Source organism: Puntigrus tetrazona, chromosome 16 (assembly GCF_018831695.1).
Source record: "Puntigrus tetrazona isolate hp1 chromosome 16, ASM1883169v1, whole genome shotgun sequence".
In the NCBI taxonomy this organism is placed as follows: Eukaryota; Metazoa; Chordata; class Actinopteri; order Cypriniformes; family Cyprinidae; genus Puntigrus; species Puntigrus tetrazona.
In genome coordinates, this window is record NC_056714.1 from 9,227,926 (window position 1) to 9,255,626 (window position 27,701).

Consider the following 27,701-nt stretch of genomic DNA (forward strand, 5'->3'; position numbering starts at 1 on the left):
CCATGTCATTCGAAACTCATACGACTTCCTTTTTCAATGAAATGAAAGAAACAAAATTCTCAAGACTTTATTTTTTTGTTCATGCTGTTACTGCGAAAGTGGCTTGACGCTTTCAAGTTTGAAATGCGACACAAAGCACCATAAATGAATCATAAAATTGTTTGATGTCACTCCTGTTATATTCCCAGTGTTCTAGAGCCGTACGATAGCTTTGCGTGAGAAACTGAACGGAATTGATAATATTACCCTCCAGTCGGGAACCGTGAACCAGATGCGTCTAAGTCGTCAACAAATAATTCAGATACGATTCAAAAAAATGATTTGTTCAGGAGCGTATTTTTCCAGAAAATTGTGTCACAACTATTCAAAATTGTATTTTTAAGTCATAGCAGACTGTAGATACTCTATCACTCTATCTTTCACCAGAGAAAAAATACATAATAAAAACTGTAATTGCGACATTATCACAGTTCTTTTCTTGCAATTCCGAGTTTATATTGTGATATAGTCGCAATTACTGTTTACAGTTGTAATCTCATTACAGTTGTAATCTCAGAATATTAAGAATTGTGTAATTGAATGTTTTCTCCCAGAAACAAGCTCTCATAATTAGCTTCTTATACGACGCTATCATATGGCTTCAGAACACAGTATTCATCGTTTTTATATAACTGCGTTGAAAAGAATGCGTGTTCGGAACACGTGGGTGAGTAAATGACGATGGAATTTGTGTTTTTTGGGTGAACTATTTTAAAGAGCAGACGTAAGCCAGACTATTTAATATTCCGAGGCAGAAGGACAATTTTCACACATACGAAACACAGAATCACACCGTTTCAGTTCTGCTCATTATGTATCTTTTTTTTTCTCAGGCGCCAGCCTCCACACTGCAGACCAGAGGTACTTCTGGTTCCACCACAGCGACGGTGACACAATGAGCGTCCAAAACCCAGAGGAGATGAACCTGTGTTCCGCTGTTTGGGCCGTCGTGGCCTACGTGGTCGCTGACCTGGAGGAAATGCTCCCCAGATAGCGAGTCACTCACAAACGACTGAACAAACCACTGTCCATCAACTCACAGCAGTCGCTCGATCACACCATTACCTTGAGAATTCTCTACCAGCCTGAGATGGGGGTTTTTTTTTTGTGATTTGACTTCACCGTAACCTCAGGTACACTCCCGATCACTCCTTTGTCGTGTTATATATATATTTGATACTTTTCTCTTTTAATATTTTTACATTTTTGATTTAGTTTTATAATGTAAAACAATATAATTTATATTCTTAATTTATTCATTGAACTGTCACTTCTGTAAACACGAGTGGTTCGTAATCTATAACAAAATGGCATTAGTCCGTGAATAAAGATCCGGCATCTGTGGCTAAAATAAGCTTGGGAAGTCTTGGCTTCGCAAACAGTGACAAACTGCGTGACGCTGTTATGATGTCATTTTCCACAAACCGAATATGTCTTAGTCATCAGAACATCTGACTTCCCTTTGGAAACTAAGCCCAGTTCTCCTTTCCCAAAACAAACAAACAAAAGCAATGGATATGCTACTGTTGAGTCATCATACTTTTTTTTCACAGAAGTTGTTATTAAAGGGTGAGATGAAAATCATCCACCTGAGAGATTTCTTTCCCTCATTGAAAGTCCCCTCCACCAGACTTTAATGCTTCAAATGGTTGATTAATGCATTGCAAATGAAATGAAATCCAAATGAATTAGCAGTTTAAAGGGACACAATAGATTTATATGACGATTTAATTCAGGATTTCATTTTATAAACATTAATAAGCTCACGTCAAATGTGGTAAACATGTTGTTTTTTGACCTTTGTTTTATCATGCGTGTTCATTAATAGTATGAATTAAGATGCACAAATGATGTGGATTAATTTTATGATGTCTTTATGAACTCTCTTACAAGTTTTAGTTGCGTGAACTTTCAGTGGAGGACGGGAAATCTCTCAGGTTTCATTAGAGATACCATTTTTGTGTGTTTTGAAGGTGAACAAAAGTTTAATTGGTTTGGAATGACATTAGGGTGAGAATTAAATCGTAAATTAAATTTCCTGCATCCCACTGCTTGAGCTACAAGCAAAAATTCACTTCAGCTGAAAAAAAAAAATAAAAATAGCAGTGATTAACTGGTTTCAGAAACAATTAGCATCACTTTTTGGTTGTCCCTGCAAGCTGAAATTTAATCATTGGGAAAACCGCAGACTTGTTCTAACTGCACCAAAATCATCTAGATGAATTTGTTCTTTATTTTTGTGTTTATGCTTAAAGGGTAACTGTGTGTTTCTGTGTTTTTATCAAGCGAAGGAAATGCTGTGGTAAGCTTGTGTCCTCGTTATGTAGTATGTGTACGTGCATGTGCCCATGTGAGCTGCACTTAATGTCTGGTTTTCAATTACATCAAACAAGTAAGTTCTTGTTTCTATGACAACTTGGATTGAGAGGACATATGAACATTATGCAAGAAAATCGGCCCCAGTCTTTGGTTTTCCCACAGGTTTCTCCTCGCCATGACTAAATCTGAATCACACAAGCATCTTGAATGCACATGTTTCACAAAAGAGAAATGTTCTTAGTTTTGCAACAATTACATGCTCTCTTTTTCTTGACAGAAGAATTTATAGAGAAAATTACCCAGATAAGTTTGGTTAACAGGCTAATAGGTCAGTTTCCTGAAGAAAAATATTTTTTTTTTCCCTCTACTTTGATCGGATAACAAAAGTTTACAGGCATTGACCCAAGGCTGCTTTTACATTGCCTTGGGCCTCAGATTAGAGACCACATCATAAAAGCATTTTCCTGGGATTTCAGAGACTTAATTTCGTCAAAAGCTGCCAAGACTTTTTCTCTGGTCTCAATGCAATATATTGACAAGGTCCAGACACAACATTTCTTAAAGCAATATCCTGGCTTCAGTACAAGTCAAGTTCAGTCTACAGCATTTTTGATATTACAGTATATTGATTTGGAATGATTTAGACTTTTTCAAAATGTGGGTTACAGTGAGGCACTTAAAAAGGTGAACAGTGCCATGAAGGAAAAAAGTGATAAAAAAAAGATAAGTCACTATTTTTGTGTGTGAAAATGCACAGTTGTATGTCTTCTTTAACATCACAGTGGTGACCAGTAAATCCCAAAACAAATAAAAAATCATAATTACGACCTAAATAATACACACATTCTAACAGAAGAATTGCTTTTAGACGTGCTTTTAAGGAATAACAAGATTGGGTCACACTTTATATTAGGCGGCATTATTATGTACTTACATCAAAAAATAATTACAGTGTACTTTTTGTGTTTTATTTTATAGCAAAACACTTGCTGCTGTTGAGGTGGATACGGGTAAGGTTAGGGGCAGGTTTGGTGGTATGGGTAGGTTTAAGGTGTAAGGGATGTAATTACAGAAATTAATTACAAATATAAATACATGCAGGTATTTTTAAAAATGTAAGCATTATATAATAACATGTGCATTGTATCAAATGATTAATTTAAATGTAAGTGCATAGTAATTAAAGCCACCTGATATAAAGTTGGACCCAAGCTTGTCATTTCTCAGTGGTAAAGTATTAAAATTCTGTACTTAAAGTGGATTTCTAGAATTACAAGCTTCTCATATCTGTGATCAAATATTCAAAAAATGTGCAATTTTCTTTGATTGTAATGCCTGATTATTGTTTACTTTTTTTTTTAAAGAAAAGGATAAGTGAGTCAAATTGTATGTATTTTTTTTAAATGTTGTAATCACCATTATGCCACAAATGAGCTTAAAAGGACACTTTACATTTACTCACCCTCATGCTGTTCATTTTTATCCATTGATTGAATGCAATCAACATAACGGGAATTCTAACTTTAATCCTTGATGCGAGAGAACCAATGAGGATAGTTTTTTTGAGAATGTGGGTCTGTATGTGCTTTGATGGATATTTTTTTTTCTGAAGACTTGGATTAAACTGCTTCATACGTATGGATTACTTTGATGATGTCTTTATGAAGCGTGCTTCTTAATAATATCTTCATATATGTTACGAAATTGAATGTCTTCTGGGTTTGTAAAGGCACAAATGATGACAGAAAGGTTGTTTTTGTGTCCTCCTTTTAACTTTTGCTTTTACGTGGAACATCGCTTTCGTTGCTTTATCCCTGTGCAGACAGCACTGGATATGCGTTTGAGTGAATCAGTGCAGACCGTGGGGTTGTGGCGGTAAAAGTCTTAGAACCGCGCTTTTGCGGCTATTTTCCAGCTCGTGTGTAGGAGAGAATTGCTTTGCGCAGAAAGCAGCTGGAAGCTTTTAGCCGCGTTCGCGCGTATGTTATTGCAAATGATGTCAGGATTTGCGAAGGCACCACTCGGCCTGTGAAAACAAAACTTAGAGCTCCTTCTAGACGCAGGAGGCGCAATCCGTTAACTTTCCCAGAGATCGTGGACACAGAAGTGTGTGTAAGTGAGGTTGTTTGGAATGCTAGACTTGGCTTTGGTCTTAAAAGCATGCCTGGGATGGATGCATATGGAAGCGGTCAGTAATTTAATTACAGGTCGTGGAAGCGCGGATCGCGGAAAGTAAAAGCGCTCATTGTGACGTGGTTACCGTTGATCATACTAAACCCATTTTATACGCCTTAAAAGTTTCATCTGCTTACTAACAGACTTCCAAATAGGGCCATTGAGTTTAATGAGGTTACGCTGAGATTGTTGGTGTAATGAGTTGGAAAATCATTTGAGTGGGAAAGGCCACTATTTCCTCCATTTACCTACACTGAAGACAGCCCACCAGTAAACACAACACAAACCAATTTAAAGTTCCACAGAGTCACCTTCTTTACATAGGGTTATGGAGCGTGATGCCCATCCATCATGCTTTATTTATAGAATCAACTCGCCCCTTTCCACCAAGCGGCACGTTAGGACGTCTTTATTCAAGAGCACAAAATATGTGTGTCAGAGTTATAGAGGAGACCTAAAATACAGTCAAGGTGGTTGAGGAGCAGTAGGTGAAGGCTTTTAAATAAAAATGCATTTGTGACGTAAAGTTACTTTTTAAAAGCTCACGATTAGGCACTACGATTAGTTCACAATGGAAGTGAATAGCGCCAATTATTTAAAAAATTAAATATGAGACATAATTGTATTGTTAATTAATAATGAAGCCTGCATTATATGAACTGCTAAGCTGTTTTATGGTTGTTATTATGGAGCCCTGCTTGCACATAATATTGCCGCAAAGAATGGACTTACTTGTTTTATTAATTTGTTGCCTTGTTTAATGTTAATCTTGGCTGCAAATTAAGAATTTGTTCCTTCGACTCATTCATTCGTTTTCTTGTTTTATGAAATTGTGACCACATTGTACTAATTCATTCTGATTTAATGAAAACAAGGGAACAAATTAGCACAAGGTGGCTTCAATTTGCTATATAATTAATAATTTACTAATAATTGGTGAGGATAATATGAGAGGCTCTGTATTTTCTGTAGTTTCTGTGTTTCTTTGAATATAACTTAACACCAAAAAGTTTACTGAGCACTTTTTTTTTTTACAGTAAAATGTAGTTTAGGTATTTTGGCTACCTTCGAAATGGTGAGTCTTTACACTCTAAAGTTTGGGCCCTATTCATTTCCACTTGCAAGTGGCCAAAATGTTTGCTTTTCTACTATGAAGTAAGGAGGAAAAAGTCTGACTAATTTGTGGTAATCACCATAAATGGCTATAAAAATGCTTTATATTAAGCTCAACAGCTCCATCCATCCAAAAATGAAAATAAAAATGAAGATTTATGGATTAAAACTGACTAAAAAATAATGCAAATATATATTTATGAGACTTTCACTGGTGCACTTTTTTTTTATATTGGTTAGTCTGTGAGATAGTTTTTATTTGGTTCATGTGTTTGATTCCCTACAGGAAATAAAGTCACCGCAAGACTGCTTTACTGTCATTAATTCAGAAGTTGATGGGCGGCTTTTGGAACGAAGCATCTCTGTGGGGCTGGATGCCTTCAGGCCAGATGTAGATCTCTGTTACTCAGCAAACTGAAACCGTAGAGCTTCTCCTGAATCTGCCAGCTTTTGATCATGCTGTCAATGTAAATTTGAACACGTTATTACAGGTATGAGGTTATTACACGTTATGGAAAGCCTGGTTCTCGTTGGTCTTGGTACAATACAATAGCGATCACTTCATGGGTGCTGAAGTATGTCATCAACAACGGTAACCCTTCGATTCTCATTGCGATTGTGACAAACAGTTCTATACTGAGGTTAATGTTAGGGGTTAGTGTTTGTTTCAGCATTGTGTACATGATTAGCTTAGCCAATGAAATATTATTGCTCATACACCTATTCATAAATAATGAAAAATTGTATCCCGTATTTTTAATGCAACCGTTTGCTGCATGATTCATGCTCACGCATTTAACAGTATTGTTAGAAATACATGTCAATATTATTTTTAGGAAATATGTTAGTAAACTAATAGTTTATTAAGGATAGATTTGCATACATTTCCTTATAGATAAAACGTTTTATATTTGCAACCAAAACCACACAAGCCACGTCCCTCGGGGATAAAGAGAAGATACAAGGCCTGTATTCCATTTAGTTTTACTGAAGCAGCTAAATGAATATTTCATGCAATACATCTCAGACAGGATTAATCTCGTATGTAATCAATTTGAGGAATCTACGACTACTTTTCAGACTAAGTTGAACCCATTTGGTAACATATTGTGAACATATTTCAGCAGGAAGGTACTAAATGTAAGGTTTAACAAATGTTTTAGTGTCGTCAGGGTAACTGAAATCAGGGCGATTTATCATTTCAGTGTGAGATTTGCTGTAGCTAGAGGATATGTTCAGCTGTGGTATGCCAAGTGCATCTCCTCTAGTTCGTCTCATTTTGGGGTTTTCATCTGGTTTCCAAACATTCAGTGGGAGCTCAAACCTCCATTTTGATTGACAGGTTCAGGCAGTGAGTAAATTCTGCTGTGTTTGCCTAAGAGTTGGAAGCTATAAGGGAGGAAAGGTTCCTACGAATGTTAATGCTAATGCTTTTTTTTATGCTTTCATCTAGAATTTTTTTTTATGCTTCATTTAGTGTCTCAGATTTTATATTTGCATAGTTTAGGGTAGATTTTTTGGTGTCTACTATTCCAAAAATATTCAAAATTATTGAGTTTACATTCAAGTACGTTTGGCGTGTGAGTTCCCTTTAGACTTTATCATTATTCTCGTTATGTGCTTTCTGAAAAAAATCTAAACTAAAATTATATAATTTAAATAATAAAATGATATATATAATTTATATATAACATATAATTTATTTATATATTTTATAGAAGTTCAGAAACCATTGAGTGGCTTAATTGGAATGGTTTTCTCTCTTTCTGCCCCTATTCCTTTGGTGTGTGGATGTGTGACTGCTCTTTAGACGAGCTTTCCACAGCCTCGTCTTTTCACATGGTACAATGGGAGATAAGGCCGCAACGATCCAGTCTTCTCAATAAAATGTGCAACAGATGCTACAGATCAAAATCCTTGAATTCCTAGGATTCTATGAAGCTTAAGCAGAGAACATGGCCAGTTTTGCTGTCTATTCAGTATGAAGTGAAAAAAGCTGAAAGCCTGTCCCTGAGAAAGACATATTAAATCCTCTAATAAAACTCAGCCTCTGACATCAGTGATAGTCTAGATGCACCTTATGCCTTGGTGACCATTTTTGGAGGGTATTGGATATAGAAGTAAATCAATATTTAACCTTTCAGTTTAATAATGATCATTTATTTAAATCGACTTTAAGTCATATCTGTGTTTATCTCCACAGACAGTGTTAGAATTTGTGAAAATGACTCTGCCCTATTGGAGAACAGATCTGCTCCATCAGGCTTCAGAAAGTTCATTTGTCCTGACACGGTTTTGACTTTTCTCTGACAGGTTGAAGTGCACATCCACTTAAACTTATATGGCTGATTTTATGAGGCACTTGTCACTTTTTCGTTATTGAAATTGATTTCAAGACCGTGTTATTCTTGAGATTTAGGAAGGAGCGACTAGACTATTGAAACTGAGGCTGTGCTGATGCAATTTACTGCAATCGAGCGGCATGATAGTAAAACAGCCTGTTCTCCTGCCTATTGTCTGTAATGATTTTCCTTTTCTTTGCTGCCTTTTTTTCAGTTTCACTTACAGTAGTCAATCATCCAAATTGCGTAAAGCCGTAGAGGCTATTTATCATTATAGAATTGCATGAGAAAAACTATTGTTTGTGTCTTTTGCAAAAATGATACAATCTTTGTAACATAAGTGTATATGTCTGACTGCCATTAACAGCTCTCAGCTCTGTGCAGTTTCATCATAGTCTCACAGCTGGCAACATACGCAAGCTAAATGATGTTGTGCTGTTGAGTATTTACATTGGCTTCATGCTAAACGATAAAAAGGATGTAAGATGAATTGTTTTGTAGAATTTATCTGTTACAGATGTGCACTCTTTTGACGAGTTGAAATACGACCGGTTGAAAAACATTCTACTCTTGAAGGGGAGATGGAGAAGTGCTATAACCACTAGTTGTACCACCATCACTTTAACCAATTTCGAATGAGCAACAGGGATGAAATCACTATGATATATGATTGTCACCCTCCTGATGTTATAGTACAAGTTGTAAAATTCTGAGGAGGATGTTCAAAAATACAGTTTTTTGGATCTGACACAACTTCCACACATGTTTTTCGTCTACATCAGAGATGCCTAAACCGATGCCCGCCATGCCGCAGCAGGAAACTATTAATGCAGTCTTATAAAAAATGTAATTCTTTGAAAATGACAATTGCTGTTAAACATAACATTTACATTTTTTTGCACAAAAAGAGCTATGCCTGTTACAGAACTCAGAATAGTTGGGACTGGGGCATGTTTGCCATGGTGTAGCATCTACTCTTCTTTTCAAAACGGTTTGTAGCTGTCTGGACATTGGACGAGGTTATGGGTTTCAAGAGTTTTGGCTTTTGAATCTGGTCCATTCTTGTAGATTGTGTTTATTGACAGTGGTTTCTGGAAGTATTCCTGGGCCCATTTAGTAATGCCAATGACAGAATCACGCCGATGAGTGATGCAGTGTCGTCTGAGGGCATAAAGACCACTGGCATCTCCAACAAAGGTATTTGGCCTCACTCACAGAGATTTCTCCAGTTTCTCTAAATCCTGATGTTATGCACTGTAGATTATGAAAATTGCAAAGCCTTTGCAAGTTATTTTTTAAAGTATTCCACAATCTTTTAACACACTCTTTTACAGATTTGAGAGCATCTGACAATACTTCTGAGAGACTCTGCCTCTCTAAGACATCTCTTTTATAGCTAATCATATTACAGACCTGATGCCAGTTAGCTTAATTAGTTGCTAGATGTCCTCCAAGCTGAATCTGTTTTAGAATTTCTTGTTTCAGCCCTTTGTTTTCCTGTGCCAACTTTTAAGAGCAGGCAGCAAATGTGAAATAAGCTCATTTAGTGTATAAAACTGTAAGAATTATCTTTTTAAACATTTACATTGCCTATGCGCTATTGTGAATACAATATTGGCTCACGTGATTTGAAAGTTTAAAAAAATGCCCCAAAATACACACATTATGTAAACATATCAAACCATACACCAATACAAAGTTTATTTATTCAACTTTCAGCTGTTGTATAAATTTCAGTTTTAAATAATTGACCCTTATTGACCGGTTTTGCGGTCCGGGTCAGATAAGACACACACACACACACACACATTATATATATTTCTGAATTTCTGTCCGAATTAAACCACAGACACCACCAAGTAAAAATCATAGATGCTATTGTAACAGGAGTTTACAATGCAGACAAAATCTGAATGTAAAAAATTCCTATATGCAGTTTTCAATGTAATTTCTATAAACTGTTTTCTCTTAGTGGTAACCCATGCCAGTTATGGGCTAGCATGCGCCAACAGCCTTGATGCAGCATTAAGTATATGGATAAGCGGATGTTTTAAGCTATTTTTGTAGCAGATGAATGCAGAAATATTCTATCATACTTTCAGCTGGAGTTTTAGTTTCTCAAACTCTCCCCAACTATGCTTCACACTGTGCTCATTAAAAATGCAGGTCTGCCCTGTCACAGTCTGCCACATAGTTAGCCGGATATGTCAAAGTGACATGGTCAGAGGTCAGAGGTGGTGTGAGTGTGTGTCACTGATGAAACCAGTGAGATCACATGCTTCTGTGTCACATCTCTTCTCTTTCCCACTCGCCCACACGCTGCAGTCTCTCGGCTGTGACCTGTTCGATCTAATTCTCTAAATTTGTGTTTACATTTCCACCTACACAAATTAAGCCTTTTTTTTTTTGCAGTTTATCTTGCATGTCTTGGTCTTTCGCTTCTGTAAACTAAAAATAAACTGCAAACCAAAGCGAGAAAGTTTTGTGTCTTAGATGCTCGTTTCACTATGTACTACATATAAGTGTAAGCAGCGGTTTAGGGGGGCAGGGGGATGTGGTTTTACCCTCCTCTTTACGGTTGATTCCAGCACTAGCTTACAGACTTCTTGTCTTGATTGACCATTTGCGGTGGTGTAAATGATTACAGTAACGTCATGTTAATGATGCTACTGGGATTGTGGTGAGTGATGGAGCGCATGAAGTTTCCATGTATTCATCCCTGACCCAAACTGTCCAGAGCTTGTGCCCCGCTCATGTTTTAAAACATTTAGAGTCTGTGTAAAATACAACAATAAGAGGAAAGTTCACCCCACATGTGTCAGTTATGTCATCATTTACTTACCCTCACGGTGGTCAGAACCCTATCATTTTTCGTCTTCCTTGAAACTGAAAAAACTTTTAGCAGAATTTTTTTTCCCCGTACAAGCTCTGAAAGACAAAAAAGTGCTTCATAATGTCTCCTAAAGCAAAACAATACGTTTAGTTCTAAATGCATATTAAATAAATGGGTGAACCAACCTTATAAATGTATTACTTCATTTGTTTTTGTGAATGTAAAACCTTTTCTGCCCCTCACACATTGAGAATGATTATTTTTTTATTTGATTATAACCTATTTTGTTCCTTTCCTCCGTCTAGAACACTTACGTTTGTATTAAAGCGTATATCCGGATACTGATCAGAAACTCTTTTACTCTTAAACTGAGAAACAGGTTTTTATTCGTCAAAGGCAGGTCCAAGCAATCTGTCTCTCAGCTCTGTGTACGGTATACAACGTAGTAAATGTTTGTTTTGAATATTTTGATCAGCGATCAGACTGTAGGTGTAGATGTGGAGAGGCCTGGTGTAACAGTTCATTATATAATCCTGAAATGGAAGGAAAGGGAGAGGGGAAAAAAAAAAAAAAAAAAAACTTGATGAATCCTTTACAATTGAGCTATGCCAGAAGCTGCAAGATCAGCTCTCTGTGTGAACAACAAATTAAAAAAAAAATAGGAGGGAAAGAAAAGGCCAAAAGAGAGAATTGCAGCAAACTATGAATACAAATGAACACTTTAGGAACGGCCGTAAGTGATGGATAGCTCAGTATTTCCGGGGGTTTGATGAGTGCATTACAGTACATGCATAATTTCCATGCCAGGCAGAAACATGGCCCGGGCATCTTAGACATTGTATAAAAACTTCTGCCAGGATTGAAATATATGCCACACTTTTATGAATTCATGATATGTTTACCTCCCAGCCTGGCTTTGCTGAGACAAGCTGTATTTTCTGAATGCAGATGTTTAGTATTTACATTTCAAAACCCTTCCAGGAGTGAATGATTCACATTGTCGTATAAGCTCCTGTCACTTGAAACAAACAATCTTTCATCTGCAATTATGTTCTTCTCTTGACGGAGGGTAAACAAGATCCTTAAACAAGATAAAAGAAACCTCTCCGTTACCTGTATTTCACCCTGCAGAATGTAAAGTTGAAGCCGCCTTGCCACAGACTGTCTGTTTCATTCAGCTGGTCTCCTTCTGGGCTGATGAGTGGGTGGCACGCTGTGGATTTTCCGCTTCTGTTGTCGATGCTGCAGATCCTATCAGTTTCTGGAACGGGAAACATTATTCCAGTGTTTCATTGAGCAAAAATGCATAAATATTTATGGTGTGTTTCTTGCAAATCCCTTAATATCCAAATATGGCAAATCACGTATTCATCATAGTTTCGTATCGCATCATCGCTTCTGTATGACTAAAAAAAAGTCTGCGTGTGCCAACAGCAACCGATTTCCCCCCGAAGGGGTTTTTCCCCTTGTCTCTGAAGACACGCTTCAGGACCCTTTGAAACAATTAAAGAGAAAAATGTCACTGGGTGAAATGGTATAGAAATGTTAATAGTCTTAGAATAAAGTAGCTTAGGGCTTTGTAATATTATTGGCCGTAACCACCATATGGACATTTATTCAAAGTTAGGGGCTCAATCATTGTCACTTTTCAATATTTTACATTTGTTCATGCTGTGGCACGATCTAGACGACCGGGCTCTTCTCAAACCTTTTCTAAAGATTATCTTTTCATTTCAAAACATTTCATGCATCGAATGCAGTTTGAATTTGACTGACTTCAATCTGCAAGCACTTCTCCTCCATGTTTCCTCCAATGTAAAAAGGTCCATATAGATAAACACGGCTGAATTGTACAGCCAAATCAAGCCGGAGGCAGGTGAATTATGGCCCTGTCACCATGTTACTTCAGTTTTTCGCAAACATCTCCTCGTGTTACCCTCCATTCCCTTCAGCCGCCTGTCAGCTTCATGCAAATAATCTCTCAGACCTTTCACGGAAGGCTTTTTATATGTAAATCTACTCTGAATCATCTGCTTTTCTCTTTGTAAACATGTTTTATTTGTTGGTTCATCAGTTTTTAAGATCCCTGTATAGAATGGTCTCATTATGCCGAATTGCGAAACACCACATATTGTGGTTATTTGAGAAACGCTATATGGCCTTTTGAGGGAACTGATTTCCGTGACGGAGTAAATTAGAACAGCGTTTGATTTTAAAGCAGTTTATGGCGACATCTAGTGAACGAGTTGGCAAACAACAGGCGATTTGTATGAAAAACATCGAACTTGTCCTTGTAGTGAACTTGAAATGATGAAAATGTCACGTGTCTTTTGCACGTTATGCTACTAAATCTAAATGCATATAAATAATAAGGCGATTATTTAGAAATAAAACCGCTTTTGGAACCGAAAAATGCATTGAGGCGTGCATTTTGTAAGCACGAAGAAAATATTTGTTTTAACATTTGTTTTCTTTTTCTGTTTTTCTATTTGTCTCTATGTAAAATAATGGGCTATTTTTAAACTTATATTGGCAAGGAGATATAAACACAGTGCGCTAAATTATGGAACTTAAATACTGAATTTGGCATTTTAATATCACTGTTTAATAGGCCTACTTAATACTTAATGCGTATTTTAAATACACAGTCAGTGGAGGAAAGTTTTGTTTTTTAATGCCACACGAAAATATGAATGAGTAAAATGAATTGTTGTTTATCTCGCCAGAAGAGGGCATTGTCGGTTATTACATGACGGCTGACCTGTTTTGCTTCGTGTGTACTGCTGTTTCTTTGCATATAGTTTTTTTTTGTGTGTAAAACATCTGTAAAACATATCGTTTCAGGTCTTTTTAGTGTTTGACCTTTAGGCTTACAGCTTAATCTGATTTCACTGCCTTACATTAACCGGTGCTAACTTTCCTGCCTCGGGTTTTAACAGATGACAGAGAAAATGGGACGTCCTGTGGACAATATGTAAACATTAGACTCACATTTTTCGTACATTGACTAGGTAACCTCCTAGACTCTATTATAAGACTGATGATAGACAGCTGAATAATCCATACAAAATTTCATGCTGATGAACAAAACACACTACTTTTGTTGCTCTTCAGTCAAAGGATCCAGGGTGCAAAAATAATTCGCCATGGCAGCACATGCCATTCTCATTTCTAATCTTGAGAAAAAATCTTACCTGTCAGACTTTGTAATTTTGTACAATGTGGTTGCAGATTATCTGGAGATTTTATTACATTTGAGTTAGACGTGTATGTGATGAACCTGTTTGTTTTTAACATTCAATCTAAAGCCAAATGGGCCATATTTCAGCATGGTTATAAAATATGCACTGTATGATTGTTGTTGTACTCTCTCTTAATGCAGAAAGTTGGAAACATACGCAGTTACCAAAGAAAATCCCTGTTACATTTAGTTTGTAGCCCTTAACTTTCCATTTTATCCAGAAACTGAAGTTGTGAAAGTTACTAGCGCGCAGATAAAAGATGCAGGGCTGTGGCACGGCCTCTAAGACAGGATGAAGTGCAGACAACAGACTGTCCTCTGTGACCATCGGAAGAAGTATAAAGCCAAATGGTTGAAGAAGCGTATCGCTCCGCGTTAAGCTAGTTTGACAGCTAACCCAGAAAACTCCACCTGACCCTGAGAATTCTGGGGATTGAATGAACAGAAAGCAGGAAAATAGCTCAGTAGTTCCTTTGGAAGTCTGAGTCTCCAGTCACTTTATATAAGATGATGATATGTATGTGAAGTATTATATCCCGTTGTCCCATTCTCACAGCAACGCGCTCGAATCCTGATGAAGTTACGGTCGATTGTGAAACCCTGTTAAACAATTGTTCGATTGTTTTCCATATGTTTATTTTGCATCATAGGTCAAAGAACAGGAGACGTGTAATTTAAATAATTCTTCAAGTATTAAAATAATTGATTAATTACACTGGGCATGCCACCAATGACGCACATTACAGTAAAAGTATAACTCATTTCTAAAACATCCCTGTTGTGAAATTTTTTTTATTTAAAATTTCAGATCGCAAATGAATATTTTATGATGTAAAAGTGACCATAAAATATTGTTTAAAGCAATTTGCTCTACAGAAGTACATGTTTTGGATTTGCTTTACATGTCTATTTCTGCTATAAAACACACACACACACACACACACACACTGACACACATGCTCGCACTCACATTCTTGCTCACTCACGTAGCCTGTCTGCAGTTTACTCTTACAACACCACTCAGACCCCTTTAAAATACACACACACACACACACACACACACACACACACTGACCAGCCGTCTGTAGATAGAACCGTATTTTCTGAACACACAGTCTACAAAACCCACTGTTCACTCTCTCACACACTTTGAAGATAGAGGTGGCAATCACTTGTTCTGTGGTGCTGGAGCAGGACAGAGGACTGGCTTCTCAGTGGTAAACACTTCACTTTAAGAAGATCAATTATGCATAGTTTGGCTTGTTCTGACTCACTGGCACGTCTTCTGAATATGCTTATTTAGAGATGATCGCTCATTTATGTGCAAGAAGATTTGGCAGCCCGTACCTGTTTTGCAATAAAGATGAAGATCAATATTCTTCTGCGTTTGATGCTATTGCTGGTGGGCACATCAAGCATCGAAGATTCACCTGTGGATAAATTAACAGATGTTTCTGGTGGCAGCAGTCAGCGTTTAAACTCTGTTCAGCATGGAGAATGTAGCTACACCTTCGTTCTGCCAGAACCTGAGGAGAGCAGGACTGGTAGCTGGCCAGAAGAACATGATGGTAATTATGAAGATAACAGTGTCCAGAAAGAGTCTCCACAGGGGAAGCAAAGCCGCTTAAACCAGCAGATCCAACACCTGGAGCTTGCCATGGAAAATTACACCCACTGGCTACAAAAGGTAAGTCAACATGTCATTTAGTGTGCTGCTGTTGACCAAAGCACCGCTGATGGAGAGTGAATGGATCACGCACCCTTAAAAATAAAGGTTATTGGCATCTGTTGTTCAATGAAGAACCTTTAGAGACTATTTATAGTGCACACTAAGAACAAATGGTCTGCATTGATTCACAGACCCCCATTCAGCATCTAATATCTTTCCTACACGGAAAAACAACTAATTTAATGTACAAAGAAAATGTGTAATGTTACATAATGTATTTATCTTTGTAGCGCATCACTGAGTGTTTTTGTTGTAAAGTAGGTTTTAATCCCAGAGCACAGATAAATTAGAACGAAACACTTCAGGCTCAGTTCTGGATCTACAATTTCTGTGTCTGCTCAGTCTCTCAATGTCAGGCATTACTTTTGGGAACTGCTTGACAATCAGGGATTTGATCAGCCTCGTTTCCTGCTCTTCATGTTACAGTCTAGTACAACACTCTCTTTGCTTTTCAGGTAAAAACTTGTGAATTGGTTAAGTTCCCTTAAAACTGAGATCTAATGGGGTATTCCATGTTATTATGTAGTAAAGTACAGTTATAGAAATAAAAGAAGTCTCATAATTTACAAAAAAAAATGTGTAAACCGACAAAACTATATTTAAAAAATATTTGAAGATATTTTTTATTGAAATTATTTAATGTTATATTGTTTGTATGTATGTATATATATATATATATATATATACTTTATAATATATATATAAATAATATATATATATTTATATATTATTAAAATTTCCCACTAGTCTACCAAAAGCATTTATAATGCATTAGATATTAAGGCTCTAGATAAAAGTGTTGTCAAAGTAGTTTTAATGCATAATTATGCCTTGTAATGAATGCACTGCATGATCTCATTAATAACTGTAATCACAGATATATTTCTACTCCGCTTTTCTTTGTTACACCTTCAGAAAGCATAATGCATTAAACCACACGACAAGCCTTCAAATATTAAGAATGCATTTTAACTTCAGTTATAATTATTTATGGGAAAAAAAATAATCCGTTGCAATGTACGTTATGAATACCTTTATAATGAATTATACATAAGTAAGGTTTTACCAATAGGCCCTGTACAGATGTTCTGTTTATTTTTATTGTGGATTAGGAAGAAGGTATTGAAATTTTATTTTAATTGGTGTTTTTGTTATGCAACAACTTTGCATTTTATATCATTTTTGTTAAATATCATTATTACCAAACAAACTTCATCTATGAGTCTAATACGCTGTACTCTACATTCCAAGTAGGTTCCCAGCTTTCAAGACTTTTGCAGCATTGCTTAATTTGGCTTGCAGGAGAATTGCCAGACTGTACAAAAAAACTGATACTAAACTTTTTGTTCTTCACACAGTGACCAGGTCAAGGGTTGAGAGGTGTGATCGTGGCACTGTATAAAGTGATCGGTACCTACCTAAGGATGCCAGTAGGCTTGTGGGAAACAAAAGTGTGCTTGTAATGATTATTCACCTCGATATAAAAAAAAAAACTAATAATTAATGAAACAAATCAATAAAATAAAAGACAGTCCATATTAAGAATATTTCGAAGACAACAGAAGTAATTGTCAAATGCACATGAAGATGTAACCTACTTAAGGCCTACTCTTAAGTCCTAACAAACACTCTTTTGTAACTAATTGCTTTTAGTACAAATGAAAACTATAATATGTTTTCATTTGCTTGTAGGGCATCTGTTGACCAATGAGAACGTGCTTCCCATTTCTGTATGCAGAACTGGACTGCTGTATTCCCTCTTGATTTCAAACTGACATGGTTCTTTCCGCACTTTCAAAATTGATTTTATGCATTCCTATCGGTCAAGCCCTTCATCAGAGCTTTCTTTAGTGAGTAGGTGCCCCAATGGGGTTAGTTTGTGTGTTTCTGGGCTGATGGGGGAGACTTGAACTGTCCCTAAGAAAACACCCTCTGTCCCCATTTCAAATCCCAGCAAGCCAAACCATCCAGCAGTGAGGATGTGTGGGCTTTCGAGCCTCCCTTAGGGACTATGTTCTACGTGAAATCAGAGGACTGAAGATTGAAACGCTGCAGCAAATATCCAGTTTTGTAACAAATATGAAAATATGTCCCTTCAGACTAACGACTGATGATTAAGAAATAAACCTTAATACTTCAATTGTATAACAACATGTACATGTATTTTGGCCAGAAACAAGTCCACATGTCCTGTTGTATGAATCTCTCGATACTCTTTGATCAATATACTGCAATATGAATTGCAAAAATGTTGGGATGTTTTATTGGGATGTTTTATTTTTTTTTTCACAGTAGAATGCATTACAAATGTTTAAACTGAGGAATTGTAAAATTTTATCCACAAAATAGGCTCAATTCAAAGTTGATGCCTACTACATGCCTACTCTCATTCATGGGACCTCGTAAAAAAATACAAATTCCAGTCAGATTGGTGTAATAAAGTCTATACTGTAGGTAAAAGATCTGGATCGCAGGCAGGCCAGCCCCCAGACTCTTCTTCTATGAAGCTATGCTGTTGTAATATGTTGGGTTGACCTGCTAAAACACAGAAGTCTTCCTTGAAAAAGAAGTCACCTGGAGGGGAGCATATGTTGCTTTATATACATTTCAGCATTCATAGAGTCTGTGAAAACATGCAAACTGCCCATTCCATGTGCATGTATGCCCCCCCCATACCATAAGAGATGCTGAGTTTTGAACTAAGATAATAAGCTGATGACTCACCTGAAGGTCTGCCTTCTCTGTCAAAATTAGACTCGTCTGACTACTTTGAAACGATCCAATTCAGATGAGCCTTCTTAATAAAACTATTCATTATGCAAATAATATAAACCATTATAATGTTTTAAAATAATAATACAATAAGAAAACCCTTAAACAAACATTCCAAAAAATTCATAATTTCTATTAAACCAGTTTTGCTTCATTTAAAACGAACAAACAAACAAAAAAACAGGTAGTGCAGTATGTTTGACAGGAAATACTATATAAGACTTAAATATTACTTGCAAAAACGTTTATTCGGAATCGAACTATTTTCAAATGAATAGTAAAATTGTATTTAATTGTGCATATTTAGGACACATTACATGCTAGATGTGAAATTAGACTTAGTAAGACAAAAAGTTGGCCGTCTCCATGCCTACACATAATTTAAGATCATTTACCTGCTAATGCTAATAATATGCTAATGCTTCTGAGTCTGTCTAATCGTGACTTCTACCTACATCGCCCTGCTCTCTTACCACTGATGTGCTCTGTAAGAAGATTGTGACTTGTTTAATCCCTGCCTGTGGCTGTTTGGTCCAGCTAGCACAGTCTTACCAGGATGCAGGACACTAGATAAACACATCCTGTTACAACACCTCATCTGAGTGTTATACACTCCAGGCCCAGAGGACATACAGCTATCACTTCAACGCAGCGAGTATTTATACATCTTGGACTCCATCTCACTGAGAGCAGCTGAAAATATCTCTTCCTGTAAACACTGTACAAAGTGCTGATAAGGAACCCAGAGAATGTGCTAGTCCTGAAGCTGTGCTCTGTGGGATGTGTTCAAATTATCTTTGTTGTGACAGAGTAAGCAGAAGTGTCGTAATATCATTACATTTGTTGATATGTTCAATTTATAACTGGTGCTCTTCTAGGATAAAAAGTTTATATAGTGGTATTTGTTTCTGCTACAGCCGTTCATCCATCAAGCATGGAGTCGTGAAGTTTCCAAGACATTTCTAGTAGATTGGTGTGTACCCTTTTCTGAACTAACCTTGCCTTGTCATAAAAAGTGAAATGATCTGATATTATATAAAATGTGCTGACCTTGATACTCAGTTGTGTCTCTTTGGAGATTCTCTGTGATATTGTTTCCTGCTTTTATTTCACAGCACATTTCTACATGTTGATCTCAAAACATGCCTTTTCAAAGGTTAAATATCCGTGAAGCAGTTTGCTCATTATAGGAATTTGTATATTCAAGTCACTGACCCATCCTGTGACTAAGCCCTACATGGGCAGACACCTTTAGGTTTAATTGAAATGCCAAGACATTTAGAAGTGGACTAATGCCTGTATATAGAAGTGATTCAGCTGAACACAGTCCATCATGTTGAGGAACTCTCTGCAAAATCACAACTGCAGCTTAGTTTTTTATGCATGAGATTGCCAGAGCTAACAAACACATCTATATTTTATCACCAACATGAGATTACAAATTGTCTTGCAGCTATTTTGTTATTTTAACCGGAGTTTATAGATAAATATTCCTCGCTCGTTGCTGTTTTTATCCCCATTTTGTAGTGGTCTTTATATAAAAGCATTTCACAAAAAGACGTTACAAATGATACTTTGGGTGTTTGAGGAATTACGATTATGATTTGGTTCCCACACTTTAATATGAGAAAATGTACTATAAAATTGAATAAATATTGTCTCATTCAGAGTGTATGCAGCTGCTCAAGACCAGATTGTTTCAATCATGCACAATGCTCCAAAAAGTACAGCTGCAAGTATTTAAAAATAATGTACATTATGATACTATGCATAAAGACCACAATGAATAATGTTATGCTTCCAGTCACTCTTACTCTCTGCCTGTGTGTATTTGCATACAGATTGAGGTCTTTGTAAGGGACAGTCTGACAGAAGACACAACACACCTGAAAAATAATGCTTTACGTAGTGAAATAACAGCCATGTTGGATCTTGGCACCAAATTGTTTTCCCAGTCCACCCAATATTTCAGGAGGCTAACAGACATGGAGAGACAGGTGTGAATTCATATTCAAAGGCATTCATCATAACATGCTAATAATGGCTTCTGAGTATTCATGGAAAATCATGAATTTACTTAATGAGACTCTTTTGCTGCGTGTTGATGGCTACAGAGTATTATAAAGTTAAATGGTCCCTAATATGACAGTAACACACCTACTATGTCATTATATAACAGGTTTTCAATCAGACTTCAAGACTGGTGATTCAGTCAATGGAAAACTCCTTGTCCTCTGTCAAACTTGAGAACAAACTGCACTGGCAAGCCAGTGAGATGAACCAACTTCAGGACAAAACAGAGTATAGTGTCTTTCAATTACACATCTTTCACTTACGCTTTTATGTACCTGTTGTTTTCTGGTAATTCTTGCCCTATTCAAATCTGTGTTCAGTGCACTAGAGCAGCGTATGCGTGACATGGAGGCACGTCATCGTGCAGAGCTGGGATGGATAAAGAGCGAGCATGCAAAGCTCCAGAGACTTCTGGTATCCCAGAGCTCTTCAATACAGAGCCTGGAGCTCAGTCTAGCGCAGGTCATCACTGACAACAGCGTCCTGTGCCGTGAGCAACTACAACTCCACAGTACCATCAATACTGTGCTTAAAATGTGCTCCAAGAACAAAGGTAAACGAATAGAAGATAGAGGTATATATGCACATCACAGGGAAAGAAATACATATTGCACTGCACTGGCAGTTTTACCAAGTGCCGCTATTCATTTCTTAAAATCAGTCTGCTTTACATCATGTAGAATTCAAATGTGACTGGCTCACATCAGGGGTGCTGCAGACTATAAATATCCCGTTTTGTTGCCAAGTTTTACTTGGATCTAAAACATTGTGTGAAATGTCACAGAGCCTCACACTTCCCACGTCCCACTTCAACCTCCATGTACTGATATATGAGGCTGAGCAAATTAGAACGAGTCAAGCAAAGATGGATTCATTCACTTAAAGGGTTACTTCACCCCAAAATGAAAATGTTGTCATTAATCACTTACCCCTGTAAAAACTTTGTTTGACTTCGGAACAAAATGTAAGATATGGATGAAAACTGGGAGACTTTTGACTGTCCCATTGACTTCCAACGTAATGAACACTGTCAAGGCCCAGGAAAGCATAAAAGACATTGTCAAAATGTTCCATCTGTTATCAGTATTTTATGCAAAGATGAGGGGTAAGTGATTGAAAAAGTGACAAAAACTTCATTTTGGGGTGGAGTAACTCAGTTGGTACTCCAACAATGTAAGCTTTGAGCAAAGGTCTCATTTTATATCCACAAGTTAGTTAGTTTATATAGTTAGTATTACTCACAATATTCATTTTGGTAACACTTTATTTTGATGGTCCCTTCAGAACGTTCCGTTGACAATAAGGAACTCTGCACTTATGTGTCAACAAACTCTCACTAGAGTATTAGTAGACTCTCTGAGTAATATCTGCTAACTCTTTATTGTGATTGGCTCCCAACGGATACTCTACTGACTATAAATTTATTTGCAAGTACATGCCAAATTATACTAACCCTAACCCTACCTGTCTACTAATACTCTACTAACACTCTTATCTGCTAACACTTCTTTCAGCGAGTCCAAATGTTTTCAAACAAATGGACGAGCAGAGAAAATACAGAGACTGTGCCGAACTCTTCCGGGCCGGATTTAACAGGAGTGGAATTTACACCATCTACATTAGCATGCAAGACATGCATAAGGTCAGTCTAAATGGGATCTGATAACACAGCTACAGGAATCATGCCAGTAGTTTTGCGTTTGTCAAGTTTTGCGGTGTATGTTTCCCCATACATAACATTTCTTTCCTTCTAAAGTAAAGTGAGTACATTTTCAGTTTTAAAAGACTTTAAAAGACCTCTTATCATAATGTAATGAGACACCTATGAAAAAGTATCTTGTTGCAGACGTTTATTTTACAATCTAACTTTTCTGTGGGAACACTCTGATGTTCTCATTTGTATTTTTGCTTGCATGATGTGCTGATTATTGAAGAGGATTAATATACAGGCGCATCAGTGACTCCTGAGTTTAATATTATTTTCAACGCGTATAGAATAGATTTAGAATAAAGCATAACACACTGACTAAAGACATAACCGTACACAAAACCCAGAAATGCTATGTTTTTCTTTTTCTGGAATAATCAGCTTAAAGTTTATCTGTGTCAGAGTACACTGTATCAGGTATTGGCCACGCAGGGAAAAGCAAGAGCCGGAAATACTCTTGGCCGAACTCTCAGAGTAACAGCTGGGTGAACAGTACACTGCCTGTACTGGCTTCATAACTTATTTCTGAGTTCTGGTGCTCATTATAACATTCAACCTGGTCGATGACCATATTATCATAATCCAACCATTTTAAATGTACTTCCTGATAAAGTAAATCGTCAGAATTCATACGAGTGTCTTTTGATGATAGTTTTGTTTTGCTTACACTGTGCTTTTCCACTCAATTACAGCTATATGCAACTATAATATATGTTTACTATATGCTCAGCTTTTTATGTACCGTTCTAAATTGTGAATAAAAACTTTACATTTAAGAAGCATAAATGCCATAAGCCTCTCTCTTATTCTGTTTTATCTTCTCCTACTAGGTTTACTGCAACATGGAACATGCCGGTGGGGGATGGACCATCATACAGTTAAGGAGCGATGGAACATTGGACTTCCGCAGAACCTGGAAGGAGTATAAGATGGTAGGTCTTATGGTGTGAAACAAATATAAAACAAATTAAAAAAAGATATTAGAAATTGGACCCAAGCTAAGTTTATTAATCTTTTGGCTGAATTTACCATTAAAATATAATTTTTGAACAAAGTAACCCAGCAGTGTAGTTCAACATGTACAAAGGATGTTGAAAGGACAACCGACTGGTTTGGTTTGGATTTAGTGGTGCCGATCGAAGCCTGGCATAACTCCCAGAAGTGACTGGCCTGGCACACAGAAAGAGACACATAGCAACTGCCATCTTGATTTGGTTCATCTAGAGGAGAAGATTTGCCTGTAGTATGGACAAGCCAGTTCTCACCCTTATAATCTTGTTATGTGTAATATCTTTTTTTTGTGAGAAAGTCTTAATGAAAAAGTCTTTATGGAAAAATTAATATAGGCTTTTGTTAGAAACCAACTTCTAAATTACTTGGTTTATTCTAAGAGTTACATTGGGTTTAATTAACATCATTACCCTCCCCATATAAGTTCTTTTCTGTTTAGTATTAGTTTGTCTAGTCTCGTCCAAACTTTATCTATAAAATGTAAATGTGTGTGTATTGCTACCCTTCTTGTTGGATTGCCTATTTGTATATTATTATTGTTTACTATACTTTACCTTACTACACCACTGACATTCATAAACCTTGCCCGGTCTTCTAGATATGATTTTGACTGTCCCTAGTGTTCTGGTTAAAATTTCAATTAAATTATAGTTTATCACAGTAGGCAATCGTTGAAAATTTAACTAGTCAATGCAACAAATAGCTTCGTAATGAAAATGTTTAAATTCTAGTGCTGTCAAACGATTAATAGTGATTAATTGCATCCAAAATAAAAGTTTTTGTTTATGTTAAATATGTATGTGTACATCGTGTATGTATTATGTACATATAAATACACACACCTACAGTATATATTTAGAAAATACGTTTATACATTTATATATTCATGTAATTTAGAAAAAAATAATTGTAGAAAAATAAAATGTGCGTGCTTGTTTGTTTCAGGGCTTTGGGAGTCTGACTGGAGAACACTGGTTAGGAAATGAGCTGGTGTACAAGCTGACCAATCAGAGGCAAAGCACTCTCAGACTGGAGCTGACGGACTGGGATGGAAAACTGGCATTCTCCCAATATGACAAGTTTTACCTTGGTAGTGAGAAACAAAACTACAGGTAGAGAGTTGGGAACATTTACTCAAATTTAAACTCATTGTTCTTTCCTCCCAGCATCGTTTGATGACATGATTTGTTGCTTTTCTATGCTGCTTTGCTAAACTCATCACACCCTCTCTTACCGTACATACAGAGAAACAAGAGCAAATAAATTGTTTCGTTCATTCATTTAATTTGACTTTAGTGCTATTATTCATTGTCAAAACATTGTCGCTTTCAGGCGGAAACCTCTTATGTCCAAATTTAGTCAATTTCATGTTTTTTCACAAATCGATGCTAGTAGTCAGTCCTCATGTGGTCTGTTATTTATTAACCAATCTAAAGTGATGAAAATAGCTTGAGAGCAAACCTCTTAAGTCTTGTAAGGTAGGTAGTGAGCAGATTAGGCTAATTTCCACCTATTAGACAACCTAATTAGATCATCGTTTTTTCTATTGCATCACTAATACCTCTTAAACCTTTAAAATGGAGTTTAGGAAGATGTATTTAACCACATTAGCTTAGGTTAACTATTGGAGACATTTCTCTTGTCAGAAGGCTCAATGCGATCCCCGACTTTGTTTGCGTGCAGATTTCCGCCTATTAGGCAGCCTAGTCAGCTTATCGTTTTATTTTAGTATTGCATCACCCATAGCGCTAATATTTAAAATAGAGTTTAGGAAGATGTATGTAACCACAATCAGCTTCGATTAGCTCATAAAGCCTTATCTCTTGTTAAAGGGCTCAACGCAGTATGTCCGTACAGATCTTATCAATGACAGCATAATCTCGTATCTCCCTGCTCCCAAGTCATAAATCTTGTATCTCTTATAAAACATGGCCCCAAGGTATTGCTACAAATACTACAGCTAAAACATTGCTTGTTTGTTTGATTTTTAAATAAAGTTAATACTTGTTCAAAACAATCACTTTAGCAAAGTTTGTACTATTTTCAGCTTATTTTGAAAATAAATTAATACATTTTTGTTCAATAAATATACTGACATTAAACATGTTAATATACACATTGTATGTAAAATATTTTAAAATACAGAAACAAAACAATTTCTATACTTATATATATATATATAACATTCTGAAAGTATTTAAGTAATCCAATAAAAATAAATATATATATTTACAGTATAACAACATATTATAATTTATTATATGATATGATTAAATCGTGTTTTTCGTTGTAAACATAGGCACATATCTCTAACATGGGCACCCAATAAAATATATGATATTTACCATCTGAATCTACCTATGTCATGTCAACAATTGGAAAAATCTGCCATGTATTAATTATAATGTTAATTACAGTGCGTTTTAGTCCTAACAGCAGAGGTGTTATCCCAAATACCATAGTCTTACATATTTTTTATATCATTATTTAAAACTGTTGCTTTAATTATTTTAAACAAAACTGAGAATTATGCAGAAGACCTTTGTCTCAAAGTACATTTATTAATTTAAGCGATTTCCATTTGCTGCAACATTTTAAAAAATATAAAATGTTGGATCAAGTAAGAACAGAATCAACTTTGCACTGCTGTGTGCGATCATGTCATAGATCAGACAAATATGCACATGCATCTTGAAATCTTTACATCTTTGCATCTTTACTGGTTTCAAATGAATATCAAAAAATATCAACCCATATTACAATTGTGCCCCTTTCTGCTGATAGGATATTTTCATGTTACTGTTTTGTAATATTTTATCTGCTTTCTGAGTTGGGCCTTGTCTAGCTCAGTCTGTGGAGCATTGCCTTATACGATGAGATGTGAGCATGTGTTCAAACCCTGAGAGCGTGCATGCTCAAAAACGTAAACGGGCTATAATACATGATTTTTGTAACGGGTATGTTGAGGTGTGGTCATTCATACAGCCAGTAAAAACTGTTTTAATTACCTTGAGATTTTTGTTAGAGAACAAGCTGTGAATTATATTAGTGAAATTATCATACAATTACAAAGCATAAAATATAACATCATTCAAGCATTAACCAAGCACTGATTGTTCATAATGCCTGGTGCATGAACTGATAATGAACTGAAACTTATTTGAAGTATATAGAAACAGTGTGCTGAATGTTTTGTACTTTCTTATTGGTGTGTTAGGTTGTTCCTGAAAAGCTACAGTGGTACGGCTGGCAGACAGAGCAGTTTGGTGATAAACGGGGCTGACTTTAGCACAAAAGACATGGATAATGACAACTGCATCTGCAACTGTGCACTCATGCTCACAGGCGGTAAGCAACTTGACAGCAGTGGAGCAGGGCAAAGATTATACTTTAATGTAACAAAACTTCGTTCCCTTTGACTGTAAAAGTACTGCTTTTAGCTGATGATCAATACTGACCTCATAATTCATTGTTCTCCTGAAGGCTGGTGGTTTGATGCCTGTGGCCCGTCAAACCTCAACGGCATCTACTACACCTCTGGACAAAATTCAGGCAAATTTGATGGCATTAAGTGGCACTACTTCAAAGGCCCCAACTACTCTTTACGCGCCACCACCATGATGATCCGCCCATTAGATTTTTGAGATAACGATCATCTGTCATCATATTGTCACACATTTTTCGGCAGTTAATTGGTTATACAGTATGCTGTTTAACTGGTTAAACATTTTGATCCGCTTTGTGTGGAAAATTCAATGTCAAACTGTCATAATTATGTTTCTAACCTTTTCCTTAATGTAATACATTGTGTACTTCAGATAGTCTGTTGTGTTGACGTCTGCTGAGGGCTTGACTTACTGGTGTCATCAGCTTTCAGGAAATGAATAAACTGGTTTGTAAAGTATATTTAGTTTCACTTTATTTTGATAGTCCACTATAGAGACTGTACTAACTATAAATTACTTTGCAACTACAAACTCTCATTAGAGTATTAGCAGACTGTTAGTTTAGTTATTTATGATTTAATTATGAGTTTTTAATCTATCAGTCAATCAATCACCTTTATTTATATATTGCTTCGAACAATACATATTGTGTCAAAGCACTGAACAGTATCAAATTTGGTATCATTAGTGTATAATGGCAAGATTAAACACTCAATTTTCAGCTGAAGGCATTTCATTATTGAGTGCAGAGATGTCGTGGTCTAGATCAGCTCAGTTTCAATACAATCTTTGTAAGATAATCTCTAGAAATTAACTGTCCCCCAACTAAGCAAGACAGAGGCGACAACAGCAAGGATCCAAAACTCCATCTGTGAAAAAATGGAGGAAAAAAAAAGAAAC

General features: G+C 36.4%; 2 protein-coding genes across 5 annotated transcripts in view; both read left to right on the top strand.

Moving 5' to 3' along the window:
* LOC122360022 (carboxypeptidase Q-like) overlaps positions 1 to 3,377 on the top strand; it is a 39,223-nt gene extending 35,846 nt beyond the window's left edge. For both annotated transcript variants that reach the window (XM_043260308.1, XM_043260307.1), the window contains exon 8: positions 873 to 3,377. In XM_043260308.1, coding sequence (XP_043116243.1) covers positions 873 to 1,033 — 161 coding nt within the window. In that variant the 3' untranslated portion in view covers positions 1,034 to 3,377. The remainder of the gene's footprint in view (positions 1 to 872) is intronic.
* Positions 3,378 to 15,091: 11,714 nt separating this feature from the next.
* On the top strand, positions 15,092 to 27,259 carry LOC122360030 (angiopoietin-1-like). 3 transcript variants are annotated; one of them, XM_043260318.1, is made up of 10 exons: positions 15,093 to 15,279; positions 15,366 to 15,749; positions 20,405 to 20,560; positions 20,743 to 20,864; positions 20,957 to 21,189; positions 22,151 to 22,278; positions 23,175 to 23,276; positions 24,301 to 24,467; positions 26,573 to 26,703; positions 26,839 to 27,259. In XM_043260318.1, exons 2-10 carry the CDS (start codon positions 15,426 to 15,428, stop codon positions 26,997 to 26,999), a joined length of 1,524 nt encoding a protein of 507 aa, XP_043116253.1. In that variant the 5' UTR covers positions 15,093 to 15,279; positions 15,366 to 15,425; the 3' UTR covers positions 27,000 to 27,259. The 3 variants fall into 3 exon arrangements, with proteins under 3 accessions (XP_043116255.1, XP_043116253.1, XP_043116254.1); XM_043260320.1 differs by lacking the exon at positions 20,405 to 20,560 and having other exon boundaries at positions 15,092 to 15,279; XM_043260319.1 differs by having other exon boundaries at positions 15,093 to 15,749.
* Positions 27,260 to 27,701: the final 442 nt, after the last annotated feature.